Source organism: Vicia villosa, unplaced genomic scaffold (genome assembly GCF_029867415.1).
Source record: "Vicia villosa cultivar HV-30 ecotype Madison, WI unplaced genomic scaffold, Vvil1.0 ctg.000752F_1_1, whole genome shotgun sequence".
NCBI classification, from domain to species: Eukaryota; Viridiplantae; Streptophyta; class Magnoliopsida; order Fabales; family Fabaceae; genus Vicia; species Vicia villosa.
Genome location: NW_026705337.1, coordinates 146,286 through 170,311, shown reverse-complemented (window position 1 = coordinate 170,311; position 24,026 = coordinate 146,286). Strand labels below are relative to the sequence as shown.

At 37.1% G+C, this 24,026-nt stretch overlaps 1 protein-coding gene and 1 long non-coding RNA gene across 3 annotated transcripts; one reads left to right on the top strand and one right to left on the bottom strand.

Annotated features, from left to right (window-relative positions):
* Positions 1–19,000: 19,000 nt before the first annotated feature.
* LOC131630934 (uncharacterized) lies at positions 19,001–20,657 on the top strand. Of its 2 annotated transcripts, none has more exons than XR_009292555.1 (3): positions 19,001–19,135; positions 19,214–19,308; positions 20,443–20,657. It is a non-coding gene; the product is annotated as an uncharacterized LOC131630934 (long non-coding RNA). The 2 variants fall into 2 exon arrangements; XR_009292556.1 differs by having other exon boundaries at positions 19,214–19,312.
* Positions 20,658–20,674: 17 nt separating this feature from the next.
* Positions 20,675–23,213, bottom strand: LOC131630933 (uncharacterized). The gene is made up of 9 exons (XM_058901678.1): positions 22,762–23,213; positions 22,483–22,669; positions 22,109–22,242; positions 21,891–22,003; positions 21,545–21,791; positions 21,295–21,447; positions 21,143–21,222; positions 21,012–21,061; positions 20,675–20,918 (listed from the first exon to the last, which is right to left on the bottom strand). The coding sequence occupies exons 1-9, from the start codon at positions 23,131–23,133 to the stop codon at positions 20,779–20,781; spliced, it is 1,476 nt and encodes a 491-aa protein (XP_058757661.1). The 5' UTR covers positions 23,134–23,213; the 3' UTR covers positions 20,675–20,778.
* Positions 23,214–24,026: the final 813 nt, after the last annotated feature.

Sequence of the window (24,026 nt, the reverse complement as noted above, 5' to 3'; positions counted from 1 at the left end):
GTGAGCTAAGCAAATTAAAGAGCCCATGGATAACCATGGATACAAAGGGTGCTAATACCTTCCCTTTGTATAACCTACCCCCTTACCCAGAATTTCTTAAAGGTCTTTTTCTGTTTCTTTTATAAACCTTTCCTTAATTGGATAAAATAAAAGTCGGTGGCGACTCTCTGATTTTCAAAAACACAAAAGCAGAAAGAAAAGAGTCAGTTTGCGTATCTCTCCGCGAAAGGTACGGTAAAAAACCGAGTGCATGACAATTGGGTTTGGAGGAGAAGGAGGTAAATCTCACAAGTCTAGGTTTAGACGATAATGGAATCGAAGAATGTTGGATTTTGTTTCCAGATTTGGTTGAAGGTTGAACGATTAGGATTAGGGTTTTACGCTGGATTTTGGTTTCCTTTACTTGGGTCTCTTCTTTCATTTTAATTAATTAATTTTTATTGAATTTTTAATATAATAATAATAATAACAACAACAATAATAATAATAATAATAAAAGGAGGGAAACGAAAAATTTGAGGGAAACGAAAAGAGGGAAAATCTGGCGGGGTAAAATTTTTTAGGCTTGGGCCACAGTTTGTAGTCAAAATTATAAGGCCGCGGTTTTCCTTTTGCGGCTAAAAATATCTGCAGTTGTCTAACCGTGGCAATTGAAGGAAATGCCACAGTTTCACACTCCGGATTCAATATTTTATAACATAATTCTACGCTTTAAAAACCCTGGCCAAATCATATATGTGGCCACAGTTTCTGAGCTGTGGAATATTTTAGCGTGGTCGTAGGCCAAAAATGTAGTAGTGTGTGCTCGAAGAAGAAGTTTACATCGAACAACTACGCGGATACATGAAAGATGGAAAAGAAGAAAAAGTGCTAAAGTTGAAAAAGGCACTTTATGGGTTGAAGCAAGCACCACAAGCATGGAATACACGGATCGATACATACTTCAAAGAGAATAGTTTCAAGAAATGTCCTTACGAATATGCTCTATATATAAAGAAGAATGGAGGTAATTTGTTACTCGTTGCTCTCTGTGTCGATGATCTAATTTTCATAAGTAACAATGGTCAAATGATAGAAGATTTCATGTGCACAATGATACGGGAATTCGAGATGACAGATTTAGGCTTGATGAGATTCTTTCTTGATTTGGAGGTTCGATAAGAAGAAACTGGATTTTTCATTTCATAGGAGAAATATGCAAAAGAAATATTGAAAAAATATAAGATGGAGAACTGTAATCCGATTTCGACGCCAATGGAACCAGGTGCAAAGTTGTCGAAATTTGAGGGAGGAGAACGCACTGAAGCAAGCAAATATCGAAGTTTAGTAGGAAGTCTTCGATATCTCACATGTACAAGGCTAGATCTTTCGCTTAATGTCAGAATTGAAGTCGTTTCATGGAGGAACCAGTCTATACACATTGGAAGGCATTGAAAAGAATCCTTCGATACATTCAAGGAACTGTGTCACTTGAAATGTTTTATTCACACTACTACATTTTTGGCCTACGGCCACGCTAAAATTTTCCACAGCTTAGAAACTGTGGCCACATATATGATTTGACCAGGGGTTTCAAAGCGTAGAATTATGTTATAAAATATTGAATCTTGGGTATGAAACTGCGGCCTTTACTTCAATTGCCACGGTTAGACAACTGCAGATATTTTTAGCTGCAAAGAAAAACCGCGACCTTATAATTTTCACTTCAAACTGTGGCCCAAACCTAAAAAAATATATCCCTCCAAAATTTCCCTCTTTTTTTTAATTTCCCTCTCATAATTATTTTCTTTTTAATTTTTTTATATTAAAAAAATATAAAAATATAAACGTTTATGGTTAATCTAAAAACAAAAACACCAGTATGACCATGTGAATCTAAATATCAAAAGATTAAACGAAATTTAAAAATTAAGCTTAAACGAATTAAAAAACAAACAAATTAAAAAATGAAGTAAATTGAGTGGGAGCGATTCCAGTTAAATAAATAAAAATTAAGAAAAAAATTAAATATCTTAAGCTTAAACGAAAATTTTACATAATTCTAAAAACAAATACACCAATATGACCAAATTCATTAAGGCAAATTACAATCTCAAGTCTTATTTTAAGGAATTTAATACAGAAACTTTATTCTCAATGTCGGGTAAGTCACTAGGATTTCTAAGAATATTTTTGAATTATTCTATTTATAATTTTAAAATTTTAAAGTTATAGATTAATATGTTAAAATAATATATAAAAAATAAGTTATAAATTGATTATCTTCTATTTCCGTAAAAATGAAATATTTTCACCCTTTTGACATGAAAATAAATATTTAAACTTTTATGAAATTTTATTTATAAAAAATGTTTTTGAAGTTCTCTTGTGGTAGATGGTTTATGTTGTATAGGGAGCTTCCTAGCATTGTTTTTAAAATGTTTTAGTTTTGCTTTGGGGTTGGATTGTTAGAGGGTGTGTTCAAATTATTGGATGCTTTTCATTTTGTTTAAATTATTCAAAGCATATCACTTTGTTTAAAATTATAACTACACGGGCATCTCTATCATTCTTAAGAAAGGAGAGTGTCTCTTATAAGAAACAACCAAATGGAACCCGCAAATTCTGTACTATAAATCAAAATAATTAATCATATAGAGATTGGTAAATTAGTATATATCCAGATTCCATTAGCTAAAAGTCTTCTCAATGTTTGAAAAATTAAATTAGTATATATGTATAAATTAATATAAAAAATAAATAAACAAGGTTATTTTCCACTCAGTGTGAAATTACTGCATATTTTAAAAAGCATATGAAGAGTTTGTTTTGATCAAGACCAACAAAGACACAGTCAAATGTGACATACTATGATAGACCGCTCCCTCTAACTTTGTCGACAAAAACAAAAGTATTCTCTAACTTTTTATTTATTTTATATTTATTTATTTTTAATAAGTAATGATTTCTTTAAACTTCGCAGGAAGAATTACAAGCAGTAAAATATATCCTCTAGTTCAACTCTTGATACATTTAAGAGGCAAAGTTTTTCAAACATGAAAATTACAGCAAATTGAGAAAACGTTAATAGACATAAACCATTTCCAAGACACTAAAATGATCGACGTAATACAATCATCAATTGAAAATATTACCGTTAAACATTATCGCGTTCCTCATCGACCAAATATTCCACATCACAGCTAACCAAATTACCCCGGCTGTTAATCTTTCATCTGAGTCCTTAATCTTATGATTGTGATATAAGAATAACTTCAATTCTTCCACTGTAATATTCATGCCTCCTCCGATCCAATAATCAACATTTTCCCAAATTCTTCTTGTTATTAGGCACGAGTCAAAGAGATGACTAGTGTTCCCTTCTTCTTGAAAACAAAACACACAACATTTCTCGCTAACATTCACCAATATACCTCTTTTCCATAACTGATCTCTTGTTGGGAGTCTTTTGAGCATATATCTCCATCCATACATCTTAACATTTGAAGGGACAATCAAGCTCCACATGAAAGCTAACGCCTCCTTAACCGTTAGGTCCAGCCCCTCCGTCCATGTACTGTTTCACAAAACAGCAGCACAAGATCTCACCGAGAATCCCGCTATTGGATCCGTGTTCAATAATAAGCTGAAGCAATTCATTTTTAAAAAACAGCAGGGAATTATCAGAATTTAGAAACCGATTGTCGCTCTTCCAGCCCCAATCACCATGCTCCCACTCTCCCGCCTCTGCCACCGTCATGAACTGATTTATTGCCTCCGCGTATAATTCTCGGAAAGCTTCTGACAAATTCTGGTTTCCAGCCCATTTACTTAACCAGAAGGACGTTTTTTCTCTGTTGCTAACCTTGCAAGCAACCAAATCAGAAAAAGACACGCCACAAGAACCGATAGTGTCATTGATCAAAATCAGATCTCTCCACCATATTGAATCCGTCTTTGAGATCACCTTCACATGGTTTGCAAACATCTTCGCTGTTGGGAAATTGTACATGTAGCTTAACAAATTATTCCACACGGCTTGGTCCTCCGAAACAATTCTCCATTTCCACTTCATCAACAACGAAACATTCATACAATCGACGTTTCTAATTCGCAGCCCCACTCAGCTTTTTCTTTGCACACATTTTTCCAGCTTATCCAGTCGGTACATCTCTTTCCTTCCTCCCCTCTCCATAAAAATCTACTTTGGATACTTCTAATGTCTTTGATTACCTTCTTCGGGGATCTATAGATTAATAATGAATACAACGGAATCAAGTTAAGCACCGAGTTGATTAGAACCACTCTGCGCCCTAAGGATAGGAACCTTTCCTCTCCACCTCGATAGTCTTCTTTTAACGTTTCAAACCACCTCCTTCCACATAATAGCCTTTCTAGGGCTGCCACCAGACCACACTCCCAAGTATTTAAACGACATGGATCCAACTCTGTAAGCTAAGAAAGTAGACACATACACCATCAACCTCTCACGAATGTTAATACAGTAGATGTTGCTCTTACAAAAATTCACTTTCAAACCAGACATAAGCTCAAGTCCTCTCAAGATAGCTTTCAAACTCCATAAATTGTCATCCCCATCTTCCCCGAATATAATGGTGTCATCGATGAATGGGAGGATATCAACCGAGTCTTGATCTCCGAAGCTATACCCCAGATAAGTCCCCATAACCACCGCTTTCTCCATTAATCTAGTCAACCCTTCCATCACTATAACAAACAAAAATGGCGAAATTAGGTCACCTTGCCATAAACCCCTCTCCACTGTAAAATCGTCTGTAGTGCTACCATTCACGATGACTTCCAATGAGCTAACACACACAATAGCCTCTAACCGTTTGATCCATTTATCACCAAATCCCATCCTAGTCATCAAGTACCGCAAATAATTCCAACTGACACTATCGTATGCTTTCTCGTAGTCTACTTTCATAACCAAACAGCTTATATGCTCTCTCTTGGCCAGATCAATAACCTCACTCACCATAATAACTCCATCCATAATATTCCTTTTGTGGATAAAGGCCGATTGTTTGACAGACACCAGCTTCCTAATCACTCCCTCTAACCTTGCTGCTAACACCTTTGAAAGAATTTTGTAGAGGGTTCCCACTAAACATATCGGATGGTACTACGATAATAGTTTCGGGCTTGCCACCATAGGGATTAGAGTGATGAAGGAGGAGGTATAGACCTTCGTCAACTTCGGCTTCGTGTAGAAATCACTAAACAATCTCATAACATCCTCCTTCACCAAATCCTAATTCTTCTTAAAGAACTCCAACGTAAAACCATCCGGATTGGGGTTTTTGTTACCATCACATCTCCAAATCGCGTCTTTAACCTCCTCCACCGTGAACGGAATCTCCAAATATCTCATATCACTATCATTTAAATATTTGAACTCTATTCCTTCAGGTATCGGTCTAACTGAATTAGACTCCTTGAAAAACTCCTCAAAATGCTTCTTGATTTCCTTTTTCACATCATCCACTCCTTCCCCCATTCCACTTGAAATCTGGACCATACTAATAGCATTCCTCCCCGCCCTTTCATTAAGAGCACTGTGGAAAAACCTCGTATTATGATCACCTTCTTTAAGGCACCTTTTCCCAGACTTCAACCTTAGCATACACTCCTTCAGCTTAATGTTTTTCCAAATCTCGTCACTCGTTATCCTTCTATCTTCTACCTCCTTCGCTACGTCTCCGCCCGCGTTATCTTCTAGGAACAGGTCCAAATAATTCATAACATTAATACTCTCATCCACTTTTAAGTCGATCCAACCAAAGACCTCTCTATTCCAATTCCTCAAGCTAACTTTCAATCTTTTCACTTTCTCATATAACCGAAAATCCCCCCTGCCCTCAATCTTTGACAACTTCTACACCTTCTCCATAAATTGTCTGAATTTTTCATACTTGAACCAACTGTTATTGAACCTGAACGACTTAGGCCCCCAATCACAACCTTTGGACTTCAACCACACCAGGAAATGAAAGCTCCTTTTTCCCTACCCTTTGGCACTCCACTTTCCAATCTGACACCAAATTTTCCGATAGTAGGAATCGATTGAGCCTAGACATAGTTTTACCGTTACCACTGAACTAGGTAAACCTCCCCCTGACATAGGGCAGATCCACCAGCTCCAAATCATCTACGAAACAACCGAACTCCTCGCACTCCCTTCCCCATATCATCACTCCTTCCAATTGTCTCCTCCGTGGACAACACTGAATTAAAGTCACCAGCTATACACCATTCCTCCCCCGTTTCTAGTCTTTTCATCCCCAGTAATTTTGAACTCTCCACCCTCCTACCCGCTAAATTGCACGGGGCATAAACACTAACAAAATTGTGGACTACTCCTTTCCAAAGAACCTTCACCCCCACAAATCCCTCCTCTCTGAAGCTTTGTAATATTGAAAAAGAACTTTTTCTCCACAGAATAACCAGCCCACCCGAAGCACCCTTGGACACGCTATGGGACAACTCCACATCCTTCTCACCCCACAATTCTTCTGCCATTTTGGAATCAAAGACAGCCAGCTTTGTTTCTTGAAGAAAGCACATATCCACCTTACCAGACTGATTCAAGAACCCTATTCTTCTCACCCCACAATTTAATATATTTTTTGAATTTTTTTTTACTAAAGAATAAAATTATGTATTTAAAATTTTGAAATTCAAATTCAAATTCAAATCAAATAAGAAAATTTCTTTAGCCACCTCCCTATGGGGGTCACCCCCAGCGAAAATCCCAAAATACCCCTACTTCGGAAATGAACTTCCGAAGCGTTTTTTTTTTTTAAATTTCCACAATACGGAAGTGCATCTCCGAAAACACCTCATGGGGGGTGTCTTCGGAGATGAACTTCCGAAAACACCTCATGGGGGGTGTCTTCGGAAATGAACTTCCGAATTATGCAGAAACTGTGTTTTTTTTTATGTTTTTTCTTAACAGTCTCGCATTTTAATTAAACGCAAACGCCAAATAAAATAAGCAACAGATAAACTGAAAATACTAATATGATAAATCAAATCCAAATAATATATACAAGCCGAAAATAATAATAATACTGTGCGAAAGATACAATCCGAAATCAAAAAATAAATAAACCCGTCCACTACTGGGTGTGCCTAACCCTCTCACCCTGGGCCCTCCTCAGCCGCCTGTACCCCGCCGCACGGCCCGCATCAGTGACGATCATCTCCATCACAGCCACAGCCTCTGGACCGCCCTGCTGAACGACACCTCGATCCAACGCGTCCCGCCCAAGCATCTCTATACGCTGGCAGATCGGCATGAGATCAATGGCGTGGTCATCCTCGGACTGCTGGTTCTTCAGGATCTCCTCGTGTGCTGGCCTAGGAGCGCCGGGAACATCGGGTCTCAGCAGAGGATGTGACACCCGATAGAACCATGTGACGTATCCCTCCTCACTGTGCCAGTCCTGTGTGACCCGAGTGAGACGGTACTCCTGCGGTACCACATGATACTGCCAGTCCTCCCATATGGCAGTGAGCTGCACTCGGGTCACTGTGTCGGGAGCAGCCTCAAAGGGTGACCTGGGTATCCGCTGCATGAATCCGAACTGACGCATGCACCGCTCAGGGAGATACCGGACCATGATGGTAGTCCCGCATGCCAGCCAGCCTGAATATAGAGCAATACCGTCAAAAGGGACAATCTGAGCATAGTCGCTGAACGGCCTCCAGGTGACGTCGTCGTGCATCGTACGGTCCAGGTATCCACGGTATGGTCCCATCGCATCGTTCCCCCTCTGGAGAACGTATCTGGCGGCCCTGGGCATGGCGTCCACGTACACAGGATCGATGTGAAAGCTATGGATGCGGGAGAAGTGGGAGATGATCCAGCTCTGAAACAGAAACACGATAATGTATTAAAAATAAATACGAAACATAAATAAATAAATAAATACGATAATGTATTAAAATAAAACGTACCGTAAGTAGTGTGCAGGATCCGACCAACTGCCTCGTCCTCCAGTTGGAGGCCTCATTCAGCTTCTGGTAGAGGTATGCCAGAGTAGCTGCCCCCCAGTTCCACTGGTGAACGGTATCCAGGTCCATGAAGTAGCGGAGGTAGGTCACGTCGACGTACCTTGCACTCTTGTCCACAAAGCATGCAGCGCCTACCACATGCATGTACCAGCACCGGAGAGCGCAGCCGCGGTGATACTGTGTGAATAGCTCGTCACCCGCCTCCTCAGCCTCGGCCGCCGCGTCCAGGTGGTGCTCAAAATAAGCGCTCAGTGTGGTGAACCGGATATGAGGCCCAGATGTCGTGACGCACTCAAAGTGAGCAACCTCGTGCTCCATGCCCAAATAGAGCGTCATCCACTCAATGGCCTCGACCCTCTGGATCCGGGAGTGGTGCAACAGCGGCCCCCTAATCGGCAGGTGGAGAAGACACTGCACGTCATGCAAGGTGATCGTCATCTCCCCAATCGGCAAGTGGAAAGAGGACGTCTCCTTGTGCCAGCTCTCCACAAATGCCCCCTGCATGCCGGTGCTGATGGTGGTGTACCCCGTCATGCAGAGCCCGCTAAGCCCTGAACCTCGCACATGGTCGTTAAACCACTCAGCTGCTGGTTTAAACAGACTGAAGATCTTCCGGGCGTGGTTCACCATTTTCAACAGCTCTCTCTCCTGTTACAAAAAAAACAAATAAGCGGCATATATTAAGTAAGCGACAAATAAACGGTTAAATTATAAAAAATGGTGACAAATAAACGGTTAATTTATAAAAAATACCTCTCCCTCCCTGATACGCCGAGCGACGTGATCGTGGTAGTGAATCAGCACGAAAGTGTCAATGGGCCCTCCCGGATAGCTGTCCTCCTGCTCATCCTCCTCCCCGGCTGGAGGGTCAACATCCGGTACCCCCTCCGGCTCGTGGTAGGGCACTGGCGCCACCTCCTCCTCATCCTCCTCCTCTCGCTGGCGGGAAGAAGATACCCGAGCCAGCCGACTCCTAGATCCTGAAGCAGATGTACCCTCTTCGTCGTCCACGGGAACTCGCACGCGTCGTCCCCGGCCCTGCCCCCGTCCCTATGTCGACGCCAGCTGCGCCGCCGCCCGCTCGCGTCTAGCCGACGTAGTCTGGGTCTCCCTACCCTGTCTGATGCGTGATGGTTGGTTGCCTGATATGTCCTGTAAACAATCGAAATCGATTAATATGCGAGACAAATGAAAAAACAAAAAAAATGCACTTCTGATACAGTTCGGAAGTTCATTTCCGAAAACTGGGATGAAGGTGTTTTCGGAAATGAACTTCCGAAACACCCCTGCGCAGAACTTCTCTGCAACCTCCAATGGCAGACCCCAAAAACCTAAACCAAAACTATTTTTATGCCTACTAAACATCCTAATATCAGTAATAACCTATCTTAATGTGATTTTTTCAGTTTCTAAACACCCTAATAGAGTTTATTCAAATGGATCTAAAACTTGAAAAAACAATGAGAAACTTACCAATTAGTGTTTGATGATGAGTTTGGTTGAGTTTGGAAGAAGAGTTTGGCTACTTCACACTTGCTTTTGCAGAATTTTTGCAGAGAGTTTGAGTTTGGGTAAATGATTAGGGTAAATGATTAGGGGGAGGGGGTTGTTTTGCTTAATCTGCAAAACGCGCAGTATTTCGGAAATGAACTTCCGAAATGCTGTTTTCGGAAATGAACTTCCGAAATAAGGCAATTTTTTCAAAAAAAAAAGGCGCTTTCGGAGATGCATCTCCGAAAACACCTTTTTCTTGCATTTCGGAAATGCATTTCCGAAGTTAGGGGTAGTTTGGGTTTTTCACCAGAGGTGACCAAGAAGACATGGGGTTGATAAAGAAATTTTCATCAAATAATAGTAATAATAGTAATAAAAGATTACTCACATGCCTTAGCTAATGAAAAGTTTTATTAAAATAAAAATAATTAAAGTGCGAATAGATTGAAGATAAAATAACAATTTATCTGCTTTATGTAATCAGTAATTAACTAGACTACTAGGAGTATTATTTTGCTTTACATCTTTAAAGACATCAATGTTCTTTATTATTCATATTGCTTTTATTATGTTTCCTTTCTTTTTCTTGTTTGAGAAAACCTATCCATACCAACCTTACCTAGTCTATGGTAGTGGCCACTGAGAAACAATTATTAGTCATTTTCAATAAAACGTTTCAATACCCAGTACACTAAAGTTGTTTGCTTCTAATGATAGATCAGACCATCCTCCATACTTTGGTGCACGTTAAGATCCTACTAGCTTCATCCATGAAAATACGGCTAAAAAGAATAGATAATGATACGCGAATAAAAGTCCACACGAGTAAATTATTCCTTGTTGAAAATAGCTCATTGTGTAATGTCCACGCAAGCAAAGGAATTTTCGTATACAAAGAGAACAAAGAGGTAGTATCACTACTAGAAATATTAGTTTTTATGACAAAGATTTCATTTCACATAACAAAAAATTGAGGTATACTTTTTTAATGTGCTATGTTTATTTTAAAAAATATTTATAAAAATTTATTCTGTTAGATTAATATGAAAATCGAGGGGTGATCTAATTAAGTATACATGTTTCGAATCTCAACAATTTCAGATTAAATTTTTATTTCATTAAAGTAGTGCCTTTTTGAATATTTTATTTTTATTTTGTCGATTTTTCTTAAAACTGGGGGGATAAATTAGTTCATTGTAAACATTATTTATTTTAATATGAATATACGCCACTTTTCATCTCAGTTTTTTTCATATATATATATATATATATATATATATATATATATATATATATATATATATATATATATATATATATATATATATAGCATTCAATTTCACTTTTCTAAGCAACACAAACATAACCCTAACGAAGAGCCATTAACAAAAAAACCCACAAGAGAGCCCTAATAAACAACGAAACTCCTAAAAAAATATTATCATCAATACAAAGATGATATGTGTTTAGGACTCTCGTTTATTCTTCAGAAATCCAAATCATTTTCTTTCACTTCTTCTTCATAGATTTGGTACGTCTAACATCATTACTCATATTATTGTTATTGTTGAGATATTTGAAATCCTAGAGGTTTTATCTTGTTGTTGTTGTTTTAAAAAATTTATGTTATAAATTTTATCTTGTTGTTAATATTTTTGTTGTTGTGACTCGTTGTTAATGTTGCTATTTATTTTAATGTTGTTGTTTATTTTAATGTTGTTGTTGTATAGTTGTTTTACTATTCAAAATTATGACAAATGTATATGTTGTATTTTAGTTGTTATTTAGTTTGAGTTTTAGATTGTTATTGATATTGAGTTTCTGTTTATTTATTTTTTTGATTCTTTGTGCAACTTCAATCTTGTTATGTCGAGTTGAATTTATTATATCTAATATCGATTATTTGTTTCACTAACCCCTCTTTGAACATATAACCTATTAAATTGATTTTGGAAATAATCATATAACAAATTATGTTTTATTAGAAACAAATCTTACATTGATTAATGATTTTCTAGCATTCTCCAACTCATCGTTAATCTAATGCTCTTTTATGGTTAAAATCTCTCCAATACTTCAAGTTTTTGGTCGACTTTCTTTCACATTTATTCATTGATGGAAGCATCAAATTTTATGCTTTCAAAAATGAATTAGTAAAAAGGAAGTGTTGAATAAATAACATGAAACATTAAAAATATTTTAAGAATGAAAGAACGTGAGACGAATGATGAGTTACAAGATGCTTCAAAATCACTCATTAGTGTAAGTTGTTATTCAAATATAACATTGTTGTTCATATAATTATTTTTTTAACCAATTTTGATTTGTTACATGTGCAGTTAGGGTTTAGGGAATTAAGCAATTCAAATTAGATTTAAAAAACTCAAATGTGTTATACTCATGGGTTTTGTTTCTAAACCGAGGAGAAATAGTCTTATACTTATCGGTTGATAGTAAATATCGAGGGAAAATGTGTTTTTCCATTTTAGGAATTCCAAAAAGGATATACAAAAAGGATCAAACTAATGACCTTTACACCTTACCTGTTGGTTGTTTTAAAACTTAGATAAGACCTCAAGACCATTCATGACGCCCTTCGTTACCTCGTTTGGGTAACCGATGCAAAACCTATTTTTGTAACCGAGTTAAAAGGCCTATTTTGTGTTAGTGTATGCATTATTCATCTTAAAGTTGTTGGGAAAATAACAAACATAGAGAAAAAAGAGGAACAAAATAACAGCACAAGATATTAACGTGGAAACTCCAAAAACCGGTGAAAAAACCACGACGTTGTCAATAGACAACCAAAGAATAACACTATATGAATGTCGTTACAACACATAATATACCCTCAAATACCCTAGACCCCCAGTTTACCCACACCCTCCGAAAGAAATATTTAACTACATCTCACAACACTCTAACACAATAACATAAGAGAATAAAGAAAGTCAAATACAAGCTTAAAGTGCTTTTGACTGGTGCATCTTGTAATGAAGAACTTGAATCTATATATAGCCTTGGATTCCCACTTCAATCACTAAAATAAGCGTTGTGGGACTTAGAAGAATTTTAATCCTATATATTGCCTTGAACTCCTTCTTCCTTCATAAAATTAAGCGATGTGGGACTTCTTCTACATGTATATTTTTAAGCAAACCCCAACAATCTCCACCTTGATTGAATATAGTACATATGCTTTCATTGTCTTCACCGACAATCATACTACACCATAAAGAGTATTCACATGTATATTTTCAACCAATCTCAACAATCTCCACCTTGATTGAAAATAATACATCAAATTTCATTGTCATCACCGACAATCATATACTTAATCATGAAGAATAAATTCCACTGGAAGTTAAACCATTCCAAGAATTTCACATTTCGAAAACCATGTTGAAACTTTATGGTGTAACTTCCTTGTTGGCAGGAAGCTCTTTAACCAATGACATAATCTTGCCCCTTATGTAATCTTAATTGTATCAACACATCTTTGACTTGAACTTTCTACAAGTAAAAAATAATTCTTCCATCAATTTTCTCTAAACCAAAATGCACAGCAGAACTTATGACTACAGCTCAACAACTCTTTCACAACATCACTCTTCTTTTTTTGATGTGGAAGATCAGACAAAGCTACAACCACAGAGCATACTAAGAACTCCTATCCCCGAATCAAACCAAAAGCTCTGATTGCACTTGTTGTAAAAATAACAAACATAGAGAAAAAAGAGGAACAAAATAACAACAAAACGTGGAAACTCCAAAAACTGGAGAAAAAACCACGACTGTTGTCAACAGACAACCATAAAATAACACTATGTAAAAATTGTTACACCACATAATATACCCTTAAATACCCCAGGCCCCCAGTACACCCACACACTCCAAAACAAATATTTAACTACATCTCACAACACTCTGACACAAGAGCATAAGAAAATAAAGAAAGTCAAATACAAGATTAAAGGTGCATCTTGTACGAATAACTTGAATCTTATATATTGCCTTGGATTCCCACTTCCTTTAACTCCTTCTTCCTTCACAAAATTAAGCGATGTGAGATTTTTTCAACATGTATATTTTCAAGAAAACCCCAACAAAAGTTACTCAAGATACTGGTCAAGCTAACAGGACACAAAGTTTGATTAGTGGTGCACATTACAATGATTATCTTCGGTTATAGGAAAAAAACTCAACTTCTGTTAGATAAATCATTGTAAATACAGGATAATTTTTAAGGAACAAGGTAAGAATTAAGTAGTTTAATGATGGAGATAGGAATGCACATTATTTTAGGTTCATTGAAGCAATTTCGTGTTAGATCCGTATAGTTAATCTCATTCACTACAAAAAAAGCTTCTTGTTGTTGTACCTTGTCTAGTTCCTTACAAGTATGACTATTTTGTGATAGGTTGGAGGTGAAAATATGTATGAACTTTCTCCTAGACGAATTTCAGTTTTCCATTTTGACATAGAGCGTAATTGTTGGAACAAGCACAAAACCTTGTATGTGAATCAATGGAGGTGATGGATAATTTTGTTGAAATTGGAGAATTGGGAAAGATCAAGTTTAGAGAGAATAGAGATTAACTGAGAGAGTAAAAAATCATATGGCATTAAATCATTCAACATGTTACAAAATGTATATATAGTGCCTACTAACACTAAACAAAGTAACAAACAAAAGCTAAACAAAACAGCCTAAAAACAGAAATATTTTTCTGGTTTTTTTTTTTGGAGTAGTCTGACAGCTTTTTCAAAATAGCTTCTCAAATAAGCTGTTTTCCAAAAACACTTCAAAACCAATTACACTGCAATTGACTTATTATAATCATCCAACACACCACCTTAAGTCAAATGCTCAATGTTCTTCATGCCCAACCTCACCACGAGTCGCTTGAAAACATCATTTGTAACCGCTTTCGTCAACAAGTCTGCGACCTGTTCTTCACTTCTGCAGTGGCTCAAGCATAACTGTCCAGAACTTACTAAATCTCTCAAGTAGTGGAATCTCATCTCAATATGCTTGCTCCTCCCATGTGCTATGGGATTCTTAGCAAGGTTGATGGCTGAAACATTGTCCACCAACAGCAGAACAGCTCCTCTCGTGTTGCTGTCCAACTCACGCAGCAGGTTCACTAGCCACACAGCTTGGCATGCACATAACGAAGCTGCGATATACTCCGCCTCACAAGAAGAGAGAGCAACCACCGGCTCCTTTTTAGAACACCAAGAGATTGGTGCTCCTCCGAACATAAAAACATAACCGGCCGTTGATTTCCGATCGTCCTTATCTCCGCACCAATTGGAGTCGGTGTATCCGAGTAATTCGCAACTTTTGCCCATGTCACTTGCAGGAAATAAAATCCCACAGCCAAGAGTACCTTTCACATATCTAAGGATCCTCTTAACCGCTGCCAAGTGTGATACCTTCGGCCTCTCCATGAACCTACTTGCAATACCGACACTAAACGCTAAATCTGGCCGCGTATTGCACAAGTAACGCAATGATCCTATCAATCTCCGGTATTGAGTAGGATCCACATCTTGCTCATCTTCACTATTGGACAGCTGTAAACGTGCCTCGGCTGGTGTTGTGGCAGCATTGCAATGCTCCATATCACACCTCTTCAAGATCTCCATTGCATACCTCTTTTGATGCATGAGCAGCCCCAACTTTGTCTTTTGGAACTCTATGCCTAAGAAGTATTTCATTGTGCCAAGATCACTCATTTCAAACTCCCTCATAAGCTCTTCTTTGAACTTTGAAATATAACTTTCACAGCTGCCCGTAATCAATAAATCGTCCACATAGAGACAAAGTATGATTACTCCTTCGCTTGCATCCGACTTCACATAAACACCATGTTCGGATACGCACTTCTTGAAACCAATGTCTATAAGAAAACCATCTATGCGTTTGTTCCAAGCTCTTGGAGCTTGTTTCAAACCATAGAGTGCCTTCCTTAACTTGTAGACCCTTGCCTCTTGATTTTGAATAAAAAACCCAGGTGGCTGTCCAACATAGACCTCCTCATCAAGTGGACCATTCAAAAATGCCGATTTGACGTCTATTTGATATAACGGCCAGCTGTTGTTGTTAGCTATCGCAACAACTAACCGGATGGTTTCATGCCTTGCTACCGGTGCAAACACCTCATCAAAATCTATCCCTTCCTTTTGCAAAAATCCCTTTGCAACTAATCGAGCTTTATGCTTGATTATTTCACCTTTCGGATTCGCTTTCACCTTGAAGACCCACTTCACACCAATTGCCTTTTTTCCTTTCGGTAAGTCAACCAACATCCAAGTATTGTTTTTCTCAATTGATTCAAGCTCTTCCTTCATTGCATTCATCCATTTTGGATCGCTTAATGCCTCCTCCGTATTCACCGGTTCGGATTCGGCCATTAAAGCGAAATGGATGAGATCATCATCATGATTGATCTCGCTATCACGGAATACCTCACAATCTCGGAGTCTTTGAGGCATACCTCTCTGCCTCGTTGGTCGTCTATTCGTTTCACTATCCTCCGTTGCGAATGGTTGCTGTCCAGGATCATTAGTAGGCTGGAAATTCAAATTTCCTCCCAGGTAATCGATTTCTGGGCCTGAATTTTGACTTCCAGCAGCACCACGGGGCTCTGTCACAGGCTGGAAATCAATTACCTCATTTGGTAAATCGATTTCCTGTACAGAAACAGCAGAAATTTTGCTGTCAAACGTCCGGATTTCGTCCACAATCACGTCCCGACTTACCACAATCCTCTTGCTACTAATATCAAACAATTTGTAGCCTCCGGTAGGATGATATCCAACAAGTAACAACTTCTCACCCTTATCATCAAGCTTCTTTCTAAGCTGTCCCGGAATGTGTCGAAACACAACCGAACCGAAAACACGCAAGTGACTCAAACTCGGTTTGAATCCGGACCATACCTCTTCTGGAGTTATCTTTTCCAGCTTCTTTGTCGGACACCTATTCAACAAATAGGCAGCTGTAGATACCGCTTCACCCCAAAGCTCTTTCGGTAAATTTTTGCCTTTTAACATGGTTCGTACCATGTTCATGATTGTCCAATTTTTTCTCTCCGCAATGCGATTTTGTTGTGGAGTGTAGGGAGGCACCACCTCACGGATTATCCCCTCATCATTGCAATAGCTCATAAACTCACCGGATGTGAATTCACCACCACCGTCTGTTTTGAGAGTTTTGAGCCTTTTACCGCATTGGCGCTCAACCATTGACTTAAACCGTTTGAACACTTCAAACACCTCATCCTTCCTCTTAATGAGGTAAATCCACAACTTCCTACTAAAATCATCAACAAACGTGACAAAGTATCGATTGCCACCGTAGGAGTTGACTTGCATCGGTCCGCATACATCGGAATACACCACCTCAAGGTGATGTTTGGTCCTATGACCCGCATCCTTGCTGAAATTACTCTTGTGTTGCTTCCCGTGAACACACTCTTCACATAGTTCAGTTGGAATTTTAATCCTTGGCAGCCCGGACACCATACCATGTCTTTGTAACGCGTCGAGATCACGAAAGTTGAGATGACCGAGACGGTAGTGCCATAACCATTCCTCACGACTTGCAGCAGTAGCTAAGCACCTATGCTCCATAACTTTCAACTCAATCTTGAAAGTTCTATTGGCAGCCATAGGAGCCTTAAGGATCAAAACACCGTTTTGGTCCAAAACGCGCAAAACCTTGTTTTCCATGCGAACCGTGTAATTTCTTTCAAGCAATTGGCCAATACTTAAAAGATTACATTTGATTCCAGGAATATACAATACATCTTTGATCAAGGAATGACCACCATCCCTTCTCATGATCAAAACATCACCGACACCATCGGCCACTAAAGTCGTGTTATCCGCGAATCTCACTCTACTTCGCGTGGCTTGATTGATCTTCACGAACCAATCCTTTCTACCCGTCATATGAGTCGAACAACCAGAATCCAAGTACCACTCATCACTACCTTGGACTCCATCTCGAACCGTTACCAGTGCATTTTTCTCCGAATGCGTTCTCTGCATTTTTTCGGTACTGCAGTAGTTGCTATCCAGCAACTTTCTACTGCTGTCCATGCCATTATTCTCCTCCGTAATCACCACAAGAAGTGTGTTATCATCATCCACTTCTTGCCTAGCAACCTTAGCTTCATCCGCATCACTCTCCTTGCGCTTGAAACGACAATCTCTTGAGAAATGTCCAAGCTTTTGACAATTGTAACATCTCTTGGTACTTTTATCGAGCGGCTTGTAGTTGCCTTGACTACCATCCTTGGAGGTTCCTTCTCCTCTCTGTCCTCTTGAATTTTGTGGATTTTTTTCACCAAAATTCTGGAAATTCTTCTTATCTCTAGAAGACCATTTCCCTTTCGATCTCTTATTCTTCTCATTGAAACGAGCTTGTAAAGCCACTTCCGCTTTTGCCTTATCGTTTCCTCTTTCATCCATCCTTTGTTCATGAGCCTCCAATGAACTTTGTAGTTCATCCTTCGTCATGGTCTTGAGATCCTTCGATTCTTCAATCGCAACAACAATGTTGTCGAATCTTGCCGTTAAAGAACGCAACACCTTCGACACAATGTTTTCCTCCGAAACTGACTCACCGCAAGCCTTCATTTGATTCACCAAACGCGTCACACGCGTTATGTAATCGTTGACCGTTTCCTTCTCTTCCATTTGAAGTAATTCAAACTGCCTCTTGTGAGTTTGTAACCTCACCACCTTCGCTTTGTCAACTCCCGCATACGCCTTCTCGAGTATATCCCAAGCTTTCTTCGCCGAGTCACAATCACCAACCTTTTCGAAGTTGTCTTCATCGACGCAAGAATGTATCAAGAAGAGAGCCTTGTAGTCTTTCTTCTTCTCTTCTTTGTGAGTGGCTTGTTGGGCAGCTGTAGCCTCTTCAGCAAGAGGGGTAACACCGGTAGTAATCACATCGAGCACGTCTTGGTAGCCAAACAGAACTTTCATTTGTTTGCACCATTTGTTGTAGTTCTTTGAATCAAGAATGGGAAGATTGGTGGGGATCTTGTCGTTTGAAACGGACATTGCAGCGGAATACTATTGTAACCAAAGCTCTTGATGCCAAATGTTGGAACAAGCACAAAACCTTGTATGTGAATCAATGGAGGTGATGGATAATTTTGTTGAAATTGGAGAATTGGGAAAGATCAAGTTTAGAGAGAATAGAGATTAACTGAGAGAGTAAAAAATCATATGGCATTAAATCATTCAACATGTTACAAAATGTATATATAGTGCCTACTAACACTAAACAAAGTAACAAACAAAAGCTAAACAAAACAGCCTAAAAACAGAAATATTTTTCTGGTTTTTTTTTTTTGGAGTAGTCTGACAGCTTTTTCAAAATAGCTTCTCAAATAAGCTGTTTTCCAAAAACACTTCAAAACCAATTACACTGCAATTGACTTATTCTAATCATCCAACAGTAATTAGATAGGGAACTTGGGGGCCTCCATTTTTTATTCCCTTTTTGCAAAGAAAGAACACAGTAACAACACAACCATGATTTCTCAGTTCTTCGTCCTTTCCCAAAGAGGCGACAACATCGTCATCCATGACGGTCTCTGTTCATTTCCAATCCATATTCTCACCATCATTTTTCAAAACTCATCGCTAATTTTCACCCCCTTAACAGCAGATCGTGGTGAAGTACAGAAGGGAAGTGTAGAAACATTTTTTCGAAAAGTCAAGTTCTGGAAAGAGGACACTGATGGTGAAGCTCCACCTGTTTTTGTAGGTATTTTGTTTCATAATGTTGAATTATTTATCATGTTGAAATAGTTCTAGCACTGGGTTTATTTTTACTGTTTTTGATTTTGTTTTGATAGAATGTAGATGGTGTGAACTACTCCCATGTTAAGGTTGTTGGATTGTTGTTTGTTGCTACTACTAGAGTTATGTTTTGCCTTCTATTGTTTGGAACTTTTGCTAAGAACCGCACGAGTTATCAAAGATTACCTCGGTGTTCTTGATGAAGGTTCTTTTAGGAAGAATTTTGTGCTTGTGTATGAACTGCTTGATGAAATGATTGCAAGTATTTATCGGGGGTATTGTTGTTCTTTGGTTGAATTGGGTTTTTAATAGTTTGCATTTGAAATATTCAAGTATCTAGTTTTACTTATCATGGTTTTAAATTGCGGACCGCATCACCTAATGCGGCCGCAATATTGCGGTTGCGGTAGTGTCCGCATCCGCATCAGGCCGCAATTGCGGTGTGATTGCAAATCACAATAAAAAACCGCATCATATCACCGCATCGGCCGCATCATAACACCGCATCGGCCGCATCAAGCCGCATCAGGCCGCAAGAGATTATGCAATGTTCGCGAAAATTATTTGGTCTACCTTCTTTTTTAATTATATCGTAGATTTAAGATATATTTTAAAAGGATTAGTTATATTCAAAAGGGTGACGAATTATTAATGAGATATATATGAAAATTTAGAGAGGAAATGGAAGATATGTGAAATCGAAAATAAATAATAAAATATCATATTTTATGTTCATAAATATGAATTCACGCCGCAACGACCGCATTCCGCATCGCAACAACCGCAATAGCCGCAACCGCAGTGACTGCAACCGCAACCGCATCCGCAGCCGCAACCGCAATTTAAAACCATGTTACTTATGTTGATTTGTTCTAGGCTTTTGGTTATGTGCAAATGACGTCTATGGAGGTTTTGAAGTCATATGTTTTTAATGAGCCGGTTGTGATTTAGACTACACATATGCCCGATGGTCCGACTTCCATTTTTATTGTAAATTTTTGTAGAAACAAATGATCAATCACTTGCTGCATGCGTTTAGTTATTTGTCAAGCATGGTTTTATTGACTTGTTAATGTTACACTTTTGTATTTGAAGCACGGGAGCAAGCTAATGTCGGGTACGGCTATTACGAAATCTGTTGTTGCTAATTAACCTGGTGATAGGGAGAGGGATGAGATACTTGTTGCTGTAATTGAGAAAATAAGCGTCACATTTAATTCTTATGTTATGAAACACTAATTTTTCTTGCAGATTCAAACTTTATCATAACTTTATCCATATGTTTAGTCAAACAAATTAATTATTGTAAGTGGGTAGAGAACATAAATTGAAATTCGACATTTGCAATTTAATCATTTTTCCATTGCCAACAGTGAACAAGAGTAGTCACAAATTACAAGCTATATTTCTAACACTCACGCCCATGTTATATCACTGCATCTGGAACATTGACAATTCAACGTAATATTGGTTGAGCCATCCTTTGATAATCTTCACCTCTTTTCTACGCTGGTCAACCAACCAATCTGGATCATATTCATTTGCACCTGACATATCCATGACATGAGTTCCTGAAAAATCAACATTTATAATATAATTAATTGATTTACATTAAGATAAAAATTAGTTGCTCATAATTTGACTACAATAATATTGCATCCCACCATTAACTGTTGTAAGGGCAATAATACTATCTGATAAATTCTTCAGAACCCTGAAGTACATAAAACCCACATGAAGTTAGTCCTAAAATAATTAAGATGAATGAATTTAGATTTAGATTTTACGTATTTACCCGCCACTACTATATGGATCTTTTAATCCATTGGAGAAAATAATGTTGCTTCCAAACTTTTGCAGTACCAATTTGATATTCTGCCATTAATCAAAATGAAGAATTAATTCTTTGTTATTGAATTGACACCTAACGGTTATATAACTACTTACGCGGCCTCCATAATACGTCGTGATCCAGTGAGGGCGAGGAATGACACCAAAATCTTTCTTACATTGTTTAGCAAATTTGTGGAAGTTGAAGGGTTCAGGTTGAAACATGGAAGAATTTCCTTTGGCAATGGGCATCACCATTTCACTGCATGTCTGAATATATAATAAATCATATTATTTTTAAATTAATGAGCTACATGTGCATGAAATAATATGAAAAAGCATCCAATAATTATTTAAATGCAGCTACCTGCCATTTCCAACCCCTGTCCCAAATGGGAAATGTATTTTTAGCATATTTATTTAGATTAACTTTGCATGTGTCGTTTGGTTCAAAAAGATAAGTAATTCCATTTATTCTACTGAGAACATCGGTTCCAAAGGCCGCTCCATCAATGACGTTACATATAGTCTCAACTAGAGGATAGCTTAAATGAACTGCTATGCTATAAAAGTTTTCCAAATATTCTTTCAACTCTTTTGTGTTTTCCAATGGACTGCAAAATGTAGAAATATGTATAAAACTAACTTGCATTTAAATAATAGTTTAAACAACAACAAATGAAAAGGAAATAGATAAGAATTGTTCATTTTACTAGCAAGTGTTGAATTTTTGGCTCAAAATCGAAAGACCATTTGGCTGAGAGGCAACTTTGTCTATCTCATACCAAGAATTTAATATAAACTTTGAGCATGTTTCACTGATTTCCTGCATACAATTAATTAATTTATCATCAAACCAAATCATCTTGATCAATTGTTTTTGATAAATCAAATCTAATCAAATAATTATAAATAAAGTGCAGTGATTTACTTCAAAATCTCTGGTAAAAACATCGAAGTATGCATTCTCTGGAATTATATTGTCGAAGTAGAGTATGGGAGCTGATGACGCCAAGGCACCGACGGCCACATGTGGATATTTAAGGCGAAACCATGCAGCAAGCACTGCATAATTAACAAATACATAGCATTAGCTAAGACAACACTATAAAGACTTTGTTAACAATAGTTAGTCTAATTACACAAGTCAGAAATTCTAAGTTATTTGTTCATTTCCACTTACTGCATAATCCACATAATAAGCTGATTTATAGTTTGTTACATTAATATATTTTCCTTTTTCCTATAAAAATGCTTGTTACACAGAATGAAAGAATTAAAAGCAAAAGAGTTTTCGAAACTAACTTCCCCCGTATGAACCTCCCATCACAATCACCGGAGACTCTTGGGCGTGTAATGTGTTTTTTAAATACAACAGCACATCTGCATAATCGGCAAGGGTCTGAGCTGAGTTGAAATAACCCATTGTACTTGTATTCTTATACGCTTCTTCAATTGATCCAAATGGAATTGATTTTCCATAGAAGCGGTGCTGAGAAGAAAATTATAAATATCAACAGAATAAAAACAAAAAAAAAAAAAATTAGTTTATAGATTGAATATTAAAGAAGTTCTCTTTAGTACCTCTATGTACACAAGTAAAGCCTTAAAGGAACCCGCATTGTCTGTCAAAAAATCTTCAGGATCCACCATCAACTCAAATTCATCACCAAAATAAGCAAATATTGGGGAGCTAGAGTTAGCACCACCCCAATACTTGAAATTAACAAAGTACCTTTGTTTAAAAGTTACATAACTATTTGGTACTTGATTAAAGTGGTCTATCACTTGTTCATAATAAAATGTTTTGATATCTGGATTCGTAGGGGGTTGTTGGTACAAGGTTGTTTTCCATTTAGAAAATGGACTCAACCATGGAAGAGGTAAGGAGTTGGTTGTCACAAAGAAACAAATGAAGAAGATGAAAAGAAGATGAAAATATGTGACCTTTTTCATAGCAACAAAGGAAGTGAAAACTCTAATTTTTGTTAACAGAGGAAGTGGATTGTAAAGAGAGAGTATTTTTGTTAACAGAGGAAAGAAGGAGTATATTGTAAAGAGAAAGTGATGACACTATATTTATAGACTATAAGTTAACGGAGGCAGTATTCTTGTTGTAAAGAGAAAGTATTCTTGTTGTGGCATACTTTTAATTTGTTTCCAATATTTAGGTAATTAAATAATAGTTTTTTTTTAACTTTCACTAACAACATGTTATTAATTTTTTCATGTTTATGAATTACTCATTGATGTGAAACTCAATTTTTTCGTATTACTTAAACTTTATTTCTTAACTTTTTAATACTAATATATATATATATATATATATATATATATATATATATATATATATATATATATATATATATATATATATATATATATATATATATATATATATATATATATATATATATATATATATATATATATATATATATATATATGAATATGTTTAGTCTAGACAGGGTCGGCCCAATTAATTCGGAGACCCTGTTCTTATTTATAAAACAGAGTTAAATTAAAAAAAAACATATAATTTCTAAAAAATATAATTTTATACCTGTTTTTTAAAAATGTATATAAAATAACAAATACTTAAAAATAAATTATGATTTTACATGTATTTTTGAAAAATTAAATTTAAAATCTATTTATTTTTTAATTGAAAAAAATTGAACCTCTTAAAATTTAGAGTCACTGGTGTTGCACCGAGAAAGGTCTACCTTTATAAAACATTGTTAAATTGTTTGAGTTATATTTTACTTAAAATGATGATAAATAGACAAATAATATAGATTAAATTTAAAATATTCAATATAAGTTAGTTTATATTTTCATTATTAATT